Source organism: Leuresthes tenuis, unplaced genomic scaffold (genome assembly GCF_036924035.1).
Source record: "Leuresthes tenuis unplaced genomic scaffold, fLeuTen1.0.hap1 SCAF_7, whole genome shotgun sequence".
NCBI classification, from domain to species: domain Eukaryota; kingdom Metazoa; phylum Chordata; class Actinopteri; order Atheriniformes; family Atherinopsidae; genus Leuresthes; species Leuresthes tenuis.
The window spans coordinates 1,627,501-1,639,593 of NW_027325361.1; the positions used below are offsets into that span (position 1 = coordinate 1,627,501).

At 47.2% G+C, this 12,093-nt stretch overlaps 1 protein-coding gene across 1 annotated transcript in view; it reads right to left on the minus strand.

Annotated features, from left to right (window-relative positions):
• pde4dip (phosphodiesterase 4D interacting protein) overlaps nt 1–12,093 on the minus strand; it is a 52,432-nt gene that overhangs the window by 12,690 nt on the left and 27,649 nt on the right. Inside the window, exons 22-25 of the mRNA XM_072388866.1 lie at nt 5,949–6,208; nt 3,287–3,406; nt 2,989–3,162; nt 163–447 (exon numbers count right to left, since the gene is read on the minus strand). Coding sequence (XP_072244967.1) covers nt 163–447; nt 2,989–3,162; nt 3,287–3,406; nt 5,949–6,208 — 839 coding nt within the window. The remainder of the gene's footprint in view (nt 1–162; nt 448–2,988; nt 3,163–3,286; nt 3,407–5,948; nt 6,209–12,093) is intronic.

The following is a 12,093-nucleotide window of genomic DNA, read 5'->3' on the forward strand; positions in this document are numbered from 1 at the left end:
TCAACACAAACTCAGAGTAAACACCTGACATCGCCGACCACTCGGAGAGTTTATCAGACGAAGAAAGAACTTTCTGTTGTCATCCAAACATATTTGGGTTCTGAACCGTTAACGAGACAATTCAATTACTAAAAGATCGAATTAACCAAAAAGACAATGGACCTGTGTGGCTCGTGCCTGACTGGTACCCCGATGATCCAGAAGACATGTCAGCTCCAACTCTCCCCGGTCGGGTCCCATAGGTCATATCCCACAATGCACTGCTCTCCAGCAGGCTGGCCCCTGCTTTCCCGGCCAAGCCGGCATCCAGGCTGCTGCTGCTGGCAGCTCTGCCGAAGGGAGACGGCTGGAAGCTTTGGTAGGGCCGAGGCAGGAAGCCTGAGGAGTCTGCTGGCTGCTGGTGGCCGAACGCGAATCCCTGAGGTTTGGACTGGGGAGCGGAGAACCCTGCGGAGGAGAAAATGAAACGCAGCACTGATGATACCCTGAAAGGGATGAATACTGACTTCTGAAGTAAAAAACAGCATCAGTGTGTCAGTGAGAATCGGAGGATGGAAAAGAGCGAATAGCTGAATGGATTTCTTTGACGTGTGTGAGTTTGTTCATCAGTCGCTGACAGCTCCATCCCTCAGAAAATCCTCCGGGTTCATTAAGCATCGACTGAGGAGTCCTTATTTAATGAGATGGAAAGGGTGGCGTGTTACTGAGAGGCGCAGCGACGAGGGAGTGGATTATTAAAGGCAGTCAGCTGTCACACTGCTTCACAACCTGTTTGGCTACAGTTTTCTGCTCTGGAAAAGCCTTTTCCAGACCCTGTTCCAGAGCCTGTTTCAGACCCTGTTCCAGAGCCTGTTCCAGAGCCTGTTTCAGACCCTGTTCCAGAGCCTGTTTTAGACCCTGTTCCAGAACCTGTTCCAGAGCCTGTTTCAGACCCTGTTCCAGAACCTGTTCCAGAGCCTGTTCCAGAGCCTGTTTTAGACCCTGTTCCAGAACCTGTTCCAGAACCTGTTCCAGAACCTGTTCCAGACCCTGTTTCAGAGCCTGTTCCAGACCCTGTTCCAGAGCCTGTTTTAGACCCTGTTCCAGAACCTGTTCCAGAACCTGTTCCAGACCCTGTTCCAGACCCTGTTCCAGAGCCTGTTCCAGACACTGTTCCAGAGCCTGTTTTAGACCCTGTTCCAGAACCTGTTCCAGAACCTGTTCCAGAGCCTGTTTCAGACCCTGTTTCAGACCCTGTTCCAGACCCTGTTCCAGAACCTGTTCCAGAGCCTGTTCCAGAACCTGTTCCAGAGACTGTTTTAGACCCTGTTCCAGACCCTGTTCCAGAGCCTGTTCTAGAGCCTGTTCCAGAGCCTTCTAGAGCCTGTTCTAGAGCCTGTTCCAGAGCCTTCTAGAGCCTGTTTTGAGCCTGTTTTAGAGCCTGTTTCAGACCCTGTTCCAGAGCCTGTTTCAGACCCTGTTTCAGACCCTGTTCTAGAGCCTGTTCCAGAGCCTGTTCTAGAGCCTGTTCCAGAGCCTTCTAGAGCCTGTTTTGAGCCTGTTCCAGAGCCTTCTAGACCCTGTTCTAGAGCCTGTTTTAGAGCCTGTTCCAGAGCCTGTTCCAGAGCCTGTTCCAGACCCTGTTTTGAGCCTGTTCCAGAGCCTGTTCCAGAGCCTGTTCCAGAGCCTGTTCCAGAGCCTGTTCCAGACCCTGTTCCAGAGCCTGTTTCAGACCCTGTTTCAGACCCTGTTCCAGAGCCTGTTCCAGAGCCTGTTCTAGAGCCTGTTCCAGAGCCTTCTAGAGCCTGTTTTGAGCCTGTTCCAGAGCCTTCTAGACCCTGTTCTAGAGCCTGTTTTAGAGCCTGTTCCAGAGCCTGTTCCAGAGCCTGTTCCAGACCCTGTTTTGAGCCTGTTCCAGAGCCTGTTCCAGAGCCTGTTTCAGACCCCGTTCCAGACCCTGTTCCAGAGCCTGTTCCAGAGCCTGTTCTAGAGCCTGTTCCAGAGCCTGTTCTGGAGCCTGTTTTGAGCCTGTTCCAGAGCCTGTTCCAGAGCCTGTTCTAGAGCCTGTTTTAGAGCCTGTTCCAGAGCCTGTTCCAGACCCTGTTCCAGAGCCTGTTCCAGAACCTGTTCCAGAGCCTGTTCCAGAGCCTGTTTCAGACCCTGTTTCAGACCCTGTTCCAGAGCCTGTTCCAGAACCTGTTCCAGAGCCTGTTCCAGAACCTCAGCTGAGGGTTGGAACAAAGATGCAGGTCCAGAGATGCTGAAACTCCTCCAGCTGAGGCAGAGACTCATCCCGACCCGGAGGGTCCAGAACCACGGCCTCAGATCTGGAGGAGCTGCTTCACTCAGCTGTGAACTGATGGTCCTGAAGAACCCAACAGAACCACATCATCTGCAGAAAGCAGAAATGTAACCCGGAGGTTCAGAACCAGACGCCCTCCTCCCCCCCGACTACACCTCCAGATCCATAAAAACCACAAACAGGACCGGAGACGAGGGGCAGCCTGGTGGAGTCCAACTGTGAACCAGAACCACTCTGGACCCAGACTGAGGACACAGCTCTGACTTTGGTTCTACAGGAACCGGTTAACCCGCAGAACCAGGGAACAGCTGCCATGAACAGTGCTGTAAAGATGTGGCTGAAAAACGAGCCGTTGTTCTGACCAAAGCACACCGGAAACAGGGCAAAATGTCTCCTCTTTAAGAACAAAACGTGCAAATCATAAAGAAAGTCTTAAAGAATCTCATGCTGTGTTAGATTTGTTACTTTCATTGTTTCGTATGACTGGGCAGAGAATGTGAGCTCATAATCTTACAGACTCTCTAATCTTATAATCTTTTAATCTCAGCAAACTCAGCTGTTCATAGAGGGAATTTCTACGTTTTCTGCCAGCTGAAAGCAGAAAAAGCAGAAAAACAAACACTCTTTCCTGCGTTTTTCTCTCCACACACGCTTAGTTGGTTCAGTTTAACACTCGGTGACACAAAGTCGTGCACAAAGTGACGCACGGGCACCGTCTCCCAGCTGCCTCTGCAGCATCTGCAGCTCCCGGTGCACCTCGGCCAGGGAGAAACCCACCCCCCCGCTGCTGGGGTGAGGATGGAGGGGCAAGGGGACCCTCTGGGTGGAGGAAGAGGAGGGGAGAGGGAGACAGGGAGTGGAGCTGAAGGTGGAGGCTGGAGCTGAGAGAAGAGAAGAAGAGGACACTAGAAACAGGAGGATGAAGGAGAAAGGTGCCGTCTGCACAGAGCATCAGTTTAGAGGCAAAAGAAGAGGAAAGTTCTGCTTTTTTCTGCAGCCTCCTACCTGTCTGACTCTGCACATCTGCAGGCTTGTGGGGCTTGGAGCATTGCATGCTGGGACAGGAGGTGATGGATGAAGGGGCAGACGGATGGTGTGAGAGGGCGTCGTGGTGAGAGTGACAATCTGGAGATGAAGAGAGTCACCAGAGAACAAGATGGATGACACCAAAACACTCTAATAATAATATATAATGATTTGCTGTGTTTATTTCACATTCTGATTTAAGTTCAAGCACTTTGTTTAAAAAAAGACGATAATAGTAACATAGCAACCGCACTTTCACTTGAGTAGAACCACCTGGTTTTTCTTTCCACGTCTGTAAAGCACCAGCATGGAAGCATGCGCCAATAAACATTCCTACAAGTCCACCTTAACTTAGACAGCATCACACAGAAAGTAAGATAAATTAAGATATATTGTATACCGTAAAGATGTGTGGAACGAACACAGGATTTTTCCCCCGTTGAATACACTTATCTATAGATCTTTCTATAATTTATCGTAAAATTTGGTTCACTTTTTCAGAAAGTAATCTTTCCTATAGTTATATTGCATTATAGCAGAAAATGTTCCATAAAAACACCCCCTTTGAGGTTGAAAAAGTTGTTTGGATACTGCATTTAAGTGCAGGGCACACATGTTTGGCCTGTTTTAGCCTCTAATACTTCCTGTTGCACCCACCCACATGTGATCATGGTCAAACTCCTGAAAGTGCTGTCTGGGTGAAAGAGACCCCCCACTTCTAACCTTCCATAACAATCAAAGCCTACATCCCACCATCCAATCCGCTGCTGAAAGTAGTTCCCTGAAAATGAGGAACATTTGCATCCATTTCTAGCAGGACGAATGTGTTTCAGGTCTCACAGAAGCTCTTTTTTGTACCTTCTCTTGTCACTTCCTGTTTTATTTTGAAATTACAACTCCTCTCGTTTCAGGTATCTTGCCCTTCCTCCCATGTGTCTCATTGTCTTCCCTGATTCCCAAAGTGTTTCCACCTGTTCCCCTTGGTTCCTCAGGTGTGTTTAGTCTGCGTCTCGTTGCCAGTTTAATTTGTCTTTCGAGCTTTCTTCCTCTAGCCTCCACAGTAAGGCGAGTTTATTTTATAGAACAATTCAACAACAAGGTGATTCAAAGTGCTTCACAGAGACATTAAAACAGAAGAAATAAAAAGCAGGATTTAAAATTTAAGCAAAAGAAAGAAAAAAAGAACAAAAGATAAAATCAGGAGTTAAAATATGAAACTCAAGCTTATTCAAAAGCAGCTGAAAACAGATGTTTCTTCAACCTGGACTTAAATCCTGAGAGTTTCAGCTGATCTGAGGCTTTCTGGGAGTTTGTTCCAGACATGTGGAGCATAGAAGCTGAATGCAGCTTCTCCAGGTCTGGTTCTGACTCTGGGAACTGATAAAGAACCGGATCCAGATGACCTGAGGGGTCTGGGAGGTTCATAGTGGGTCAGGAGGTCACTGATGTATTTTGGACCATTCAGAGCTTTATAGACCAGCATCAGAACTTTAAAGTCTATCCTCTGATGGACCGGCATCAGAACTTTAAAGTCTATCATCTGATGGACCGGCATCAGAACTTTAAAGTCTATCCTCTGATGGACCGGCATCAGAACTTTAAAGTCTATCCTCTGATGGACCGGCATCAGAACCTTAAAGTCTATCCTCTGATGGACCGGCAGCAGAACTTTAAAGTCTATCCTCTGATGGACCGGCATCAGAACTTTAAAGTCTATCCTCTGATGGACCGGCATCAGAACTTTAAAGTCTATCCTCTGATGGACCGGCATCAGAACCTTAAAGTCTATCCTCTGATGGACCGGCATCAGAACTTTAAAGTCTATCCTCTGATGGACCGGCATCAGAACTTTAAAGTCTATCCTCTGATGGACCAGCATCAGAACTTTAAAGTCTATCCTCTGATGGACCGGCATCAGAACTTTAAAGTCTATCCTCTGATGGACCGGCAGCAGAACTTTAAAGTCTATCCTCTGATGGACCGGCAGCCGGTGGAAAGACCTCACAGCTGGACTGATGGAACCAAAGTATCACAGATCTTATTTATTGATGATTTCCTCCTTAAGAGTGATTTTCTGTTGTAGTCGTAGATTGTGTCTTACATTTGTCATTTTTCAGTAGTATCTCCGGTAGAGGAGTGTCTTTGATTTATAACTTTAAGGTTCATTAGAAGGAGTCTCTTCCTGTTTATTGATTTGTTAAATTTCTATAGACGGTTCGGAGAGAGATAAGTTTATTTGTAAGATTTATAAAACCTTTTGTTTTGTCCTCCTAGCGTGGAGAGAGTTTTCTTTTGATAAGTTTTATAGCTTCACTCTCCTCTCCATAGGTATCAGAGTGGGTTAGGAATTTATAACCTATTACTTTGCTCATCAAGTGACTATCATTATATTATTGATACGATAATTATTGATCTGCCTCCAGTGCTTTCACGGATCGTGACACTGTGGAGGATTGGACCGATTTAAAGGCTTCTCTGAGCCTCTTCTTCTCCTGGTTTCTACCCGACGGCGTCACTCTGACCCTGATCAACACACTGAGGTTTTCATCTGTAACCTATATATCTGTGCCATAAAAGACGTAAAAGAGGATATAAAACGGGTAAAATGACTGGATCTGGAGCTCTTTTCCCGGCTCCTCACCTGCGCTGACTCTGGTGGACGTCCGTGTCTCCTCCTGCCCGAGCTCACTGACGGCGTCCACATCCGAGCCCAGCTCCAGGTCCTCATTGGTGGATCCGTGCTCAGAAACGTAGGAGATGCGATCCGATAGGTCGGTGGTGTCGGAGAGGGCGTGGCCGCTGCAGGGCGTGTCTGATCGATGGGGATGATGATGATGCTGGTTCAGTTTGGCTCGGAGAGATTCGATGACCTTGTCTTTCTGCTGCAGCTCCTTGCTGAGCCTGTCCACACACACACAAACACACACTTAATGTTTCAGAGGCGATAAAACGTCGGTTCGGGTGGTTTATTCCACACCAAACTGCTGCAGAATAACTCAGAATCATATTCTGTGCATGAACATGTGTTTTCACAGCTTCTGTGAGGTCAAAAATCTGAAATAAAAACGAGTTTTGGACACAAACTGAACTGCAGAGACAGAATAAATGATCAAATTCATGGTTATATAAACTAAAGAAAGGGGAATTCTTTTTAAAAATCAAGGGAAAAGAGTCTGAGGGCAGCTGTGGATTATGGGAGGATAATGAGTATTAATGAGTGCTGCAGCAGGTGTGTGAGTCACCTGCTGCTGTACCTGCAGAGGCTTTGCTGCATCCTGCTGCTTTAGGGAAGCCTCTTAGTGACTTTCATGACACTGCATCAGATAACAGTGGGAGGGGGGGGGGGGGTGCAGACTCACACTTTCACATGTTAACTGTGACGTGAAACCAGGGAGAAACAGAACTGGACTGAGGCACAAACAAGAGGAAAAGGGACGACAAGCCAAACAAAGTGACACCAGTTGTGTTCCCTAAAGCTGATTTAATTAACTTCGACGTGCTGCTGAAGGAGGTTAAGGTCGTCTATATCAGGCCAGGCTGACACACACAGTTCAGCATTTTAACTCTCGAACAATCTAACAGCCTGAACCCTCTGAGACAAGCTTTCTGTAATTTCTTTAAGGAGTCTTCAGGAATAGTTCTCCAGGCTTCTTGAAGGACATCCCAAAGCTCTTCTTTGGATGTGGGCTGCCTTTTGTTCCGTTCTCTGTCAGATGATCCCACACTGCTTCAATAATGTTGAGGTCCGGGCTCTGGGGAGGATTCATCCCTCCATAAGACCTGTTGCCACTGATTTTCAGTCCACTTCTTGTGTCATTTGGCACAGCTCAGCCTTTTCTCCCTGTTTCCCTTCCTTAAGAACGGCTTCTTGACAGCCACCCTTCCATGGAGCCCATTTCTGATGAGGCTTGGGCCAACAGTAGATGGATCAGCTGAAGGTCCAGATGCATCTCTCAGGTCCTGTCAGGTCACAGCTGGATTTTTTCCTCTTTCTTAAGGACATCACTTTCAGATCCTGTTCATCTGCTGGAGATAGTTTTTTAGGCCTGACACTTCTTCTTTTGTCCTCCACTTGTCCAGTTTCCTCAAATGTTTTAAGGACACACTGCACACCATGCTGAGATAGGCCAAGTTTTCAGCTAATAGCTCTTTGGGAATCACCTTGTTGCTGCAGAAATCCTATTTTCTGTCTGTCAAACTGTGTTTTCTTTGCTGTTTTTCATAGATGCAGCTAAAGAAATGGGAACAAATGATGTGTCTCTGTGACAGGCTGCTGGTAACAAAGTGCCTAAAGATCCAGTTTAAAATGGCTTCTTTGCTAAGTTGTCTGTTCTGTGTCGACACAACACTGGTTCATCCCTTGAGTTAGGAGCCTTTTTCCTGCCTGAATGGGTCAAAGGTCAGAGTTAAATGGCTGAACAAAGAAAAAACACTGAAAATGCTCAGGAACAAGGACTGAAAATGAGGGAAAAAGCAGAAAAACTCTGAAAGAGCTTCAGAAAGCTGCAGAACTATTGATCAGGACACTTTAAAGGTTACAGGAAAGTAATAAACGAGGCTGACTGTGCAACAGAAACATTATGATGTGAGACGGTTTAAATCGTGCAGAGCTGGTAACACATCTGATCCAGGTGCAGCAGAGTTTCAGCGCTGAGGCTTTCTCACTTTACACGAACAGCAGATGAGAAGTGCCTCTGAGACCTGTCAGAGGCACTAAATGCATCCTGATAATCATGTCGTTTTGATTGAATTAGTTGGTGTCGGTCTTACTTGTCGAGTTGTGTGAGCATGGCCCTCCTCTCCCTGTCGGTGTGTTTCTTCAGCAGCAGCAGCTCGCGCTCCTGAGCCTTCCACTCCCACAGGGTGAAGGAGAACAGAGAGTCTCTGTACAGGGGGCTGCTCTTGGACAGCATGGCCTTCCACAGAGGAGCCATCGGTCAGTCCTGCGCTCTTCCTGGCCGGCGGCCCTGGAACCCGGCTACAGCCTGTCCATACCTCCCCTGTTTGCCCTCCTTTCCAACAGGACTCCCGCGGGGGTCGAGCTTCCTCTGTTGCAGTCGCTCGGTGTTGCTTTTGTCTCCAGTGACAGCAGCGAGTGTTTCATTAGCTTAGCGGTGGAGGTCCTGACCCCCTGAGCGAGTGGCAGAAGGTACAGCAGGCAGAGCGCAGGATGAAGGGATGAGAGAGCGTGAAGGCGATCAGGTGAAAAGCACAGCAAATCCAGATTAGATTTGGGCTTCCCAGGGAGATGGATTTCGGTGGCTGGCGTCCAAAATGCACACAGCTACACACAGATGGAGCGAAGGGGCAGGAACTGCAGGTGGGACCCCGAAGGTTTCAGCTGCAGCGAATCGGTCGGATGGAAAATGAGAGCAGCTCAAAAGAATCAAACGCATGAAAAAGGGCTTCAAATGCTCAAAAAAAGAAAAGAAAAGTGTCTTTAGGAAGGGAAAAACAGAACTGCCTGAGGAAAATGCCCTTTTTAACCCCGGTTTTACAGTAACCCGTCCATGCTTCTGCTCTCCAGTGACGACTCGGATAAAAGAGCTTCCTGCTGATGCCCTGCGTTCAACCTCTCGTCCCGCTGGAAAGCACAGCAGCAGCTGCTCCCAGGCTGAGATGCCGTGACGAAAGAGCAACAAGACGAGGGAAAGGGATGCTCCGGAGGGCTCGTACGCTCACGCTCCACCAGCCATCAGAGAAAAGGAGAAGCTGAACCAAGCCGCCATCCACAGAGTGGATTTACGGAACAAAGGCGGCGTTTTCTGCTGCTTTTTCACGGTTTAAAAATGGAGAAATGATTCATGTTGGGACCAGAAACTTCAGGCTGGCTGTAACGAATAAAAACAACTCGTGTCCAGCTGCTCCTCCAAGTCCGAGAAGGTGAAAAGGCAGGCGGGTTCTAATCCTGCGTCTGTGCCACAGTGAAATAATCCAGGTTTATGGTGAGGAAATCTTACATAACGGCTGGAGGTTTGGCACATGTGCTGCTGCTGATCGCTGAATCAAAGTGATGCTCTCTGCCGAGCTCCGTCCCTCACGTTCCCCCCTCCCTCTGCGCTTAGCTCCTCCTGACCTATTTCCCTCCCCTCCGAGGTCTTAATAACTTAACCTGATTAGAGGCCACGCCCCCAGCAGCACGCCGGCTGTGTGGAACGTGCACGTTAAACCCCAAACACACACTTCTACGGTCTGATCTGACAGTGACTGATGGCATCAGATGCTGTGCACGGTGCTGTGCACGGTGCTGTGCACGGTGCTGTGCACGATGCTGTGCACGGTGCTCCAGGAGGTCTTTATGGAGGCGCTCATCCATCAGATGGAAACACGGCTCCAACATAATCACATGAAATCACAGTAAAATATCTGTAATTTATCTCAAATATAGATTTTATCTATATTATATTTTAAGTATATTATATAATATAATAAAATAAATAATAATAATGTAAAATAAATCTAAGTATTATGTGTTTAACTGGTTTTACATTGTTCTCCGGAGCCGACGAGCACGTTCAAGTACGTTAAAAAAGGGTCCGAAATTTGGACCTTTTACACAGAAAAGTACTTTTTTTGGGTCAATATCTTATTCATCATATTATTTATTCATTTGTTCATATAAATACATTTATTCATCTTCTGTGGTCGGACTGAAAACGGATCAGAACAGAACCGACAGCACAAAGATTCGTACAGAAGCCCTCGAAAGTGCTTTTATTTCTTTATTTTTAGAGTATTTGTCTGAAATCCAGTTTGATTTTTTAGTTCTTTCCTTCCTCGTTCTGTTTTTTAAACTTTCTAAAAGAGTAAATACATTTTGTTCTGTAGAAAAAAACATTTTTAAATGAAGATTCTTTTCAATAATTCACGTTTTTCAGTGCAAACTAAATGTTTGACCCGTAGAAAATAAGAAAGCAGCTCATTCGGTTCTTTTGTTGTGTGCAGTGATTTAAAACGACTGATCTGCTGTTAAATCATTGCATTTACAGCAGTAAAGGCACAGTTTGTGATGTCAGGACGCAGTGAAGCGTCGCACAGTCCTCTGCAGCCTCGACAGCCGCCGTATGGACAGCAGAAAGCACTAATTCTCCTCCACATCTGGCCGAGCATCTGCACAGCGACAGAGTCAGATCCCTCTGTCCGTCCATCTCTGAGGGGGAAGCTCTCCTCATCCACAGTTTGTTTGCTGGGGTTTGACCCCACATTCACCTTCTTCTGTCCAACAACAGCCCCCAGCTTTCAGGACATCTACCTTCTGACAGTCTAAAAGTACGAGAAGCAGGTTCATTAACTTCAATCTGAATCAGGTGTTCGGTCACATCCAAGCTTTGGGTTTCAGGCTCAAAACGCTCAATATATCAAATGGCTTTGAAGAGCGTTTACAGTCGAGGCTCGAAGTATTCTCATTTGGGTCTGTGGATAATTGAGGGAAAGTGGGACAATCCCAGCGCTCTGAAACATGTTTTTCTGACACTGAGCTAGTTCCAGAGGCGGTAATCTGACAGCTTTAACAGATTAAAAAGGAGTTCCAACAGATAAATGTCGCCGCTGCAGGTTGAACATTCCCGATTGGTCGAGAACGTTCAGCCTTTTACTTCTCAGCTAATCCCCACCAGCTGCTTGTGTTGACTGTTTGCTCAGATCTGGTCACAGTCCTGTTTTCTCTTGAGTTTGGTTCTTGCTGCTCCTGTTTGCTCCTGCATTTGGGTTCTTCTTCTTCTGACAGGTGAAGCAACATTTCTAACATTTTTCATCCAGCTGTGATGAGCTTTAAGCCCCACAGCAGGACTTTTGTCCCCGAGTCGTCTGTCTGCGTAATCAGCCGACCAATCAGCCGACAGCTGGGGTCTTTGCTCACACAGCAGACCCCGGAAACACTGAAAATGTACGGAGAAGGCGTCCCGGTCATGGCTCTGCCCTGCAGAGAGGTGACACCGAGGCTTTTATAATGAGGTGACATCACAGCTTTCCCAAGATATAAACTGCTAACGGGCGCTAACGTCAACCCAGCTGCGTCCGGCAGCACGAAATAAGACCCGACGCAGAAAGGAAAAAGGAGCAGCAAACTAAATAAAGCTGCATGTGGCCCAGAGGAGGAGGAGGTTTCTTTCCCATTAGAACACAAACGCATTTTCACTGAGATGTAACCGATGTTTAGGTTGTAAGACGTGAACAGCTCACGCACAGCATGCTAACTGTGGAGGGTGGGATTAATAATAACGATGATGCATTTGTGGAGTTTTAGAGGAAGTTTAAAGCATTTCTTCCCCTGATCATCAGGGGAAATGTGAGATCTCTGGTGGATAAAATGGACGAGCTTGGAGCCCTGATGAGGACACAGCAGGAATATCAGGCAGAGACCTGGCTGCAGGAACAACTCTAACAGCTCTCTGCTCAGCTTTAAGACTATCCGGGCAGACAGAGACTGCAGACAGAGCGCTAACAGTAAAGGAGGAGGATCACAGAGCTGGTTAACAGCAGATGGTGGAATCCTGGACCTGGCTGCAGGAACAACTCTAACAGCTCTCCGCTCAGCCTTGCTGGCCCGAGTCCTGGCAGTTTGGGACTCGAGCCCAGTTTTGGCTCATGGAAAACCTGCAGCCACTGACCAGTTGGCTTCTTTTGGGATGGTGGGAAACAACAAAAAACCTTCAGAGAGCATCTCCTGCTCTTCCTTCTATGCCTGCACCCTATCTCTACTCTGTCCCCTCTGACAGAGTCGGACTCCTGGGTTCCTTCTATGTAGCTTATTGTTAGCTTATTGTTAGCTTTTTATAAAGCTGTTA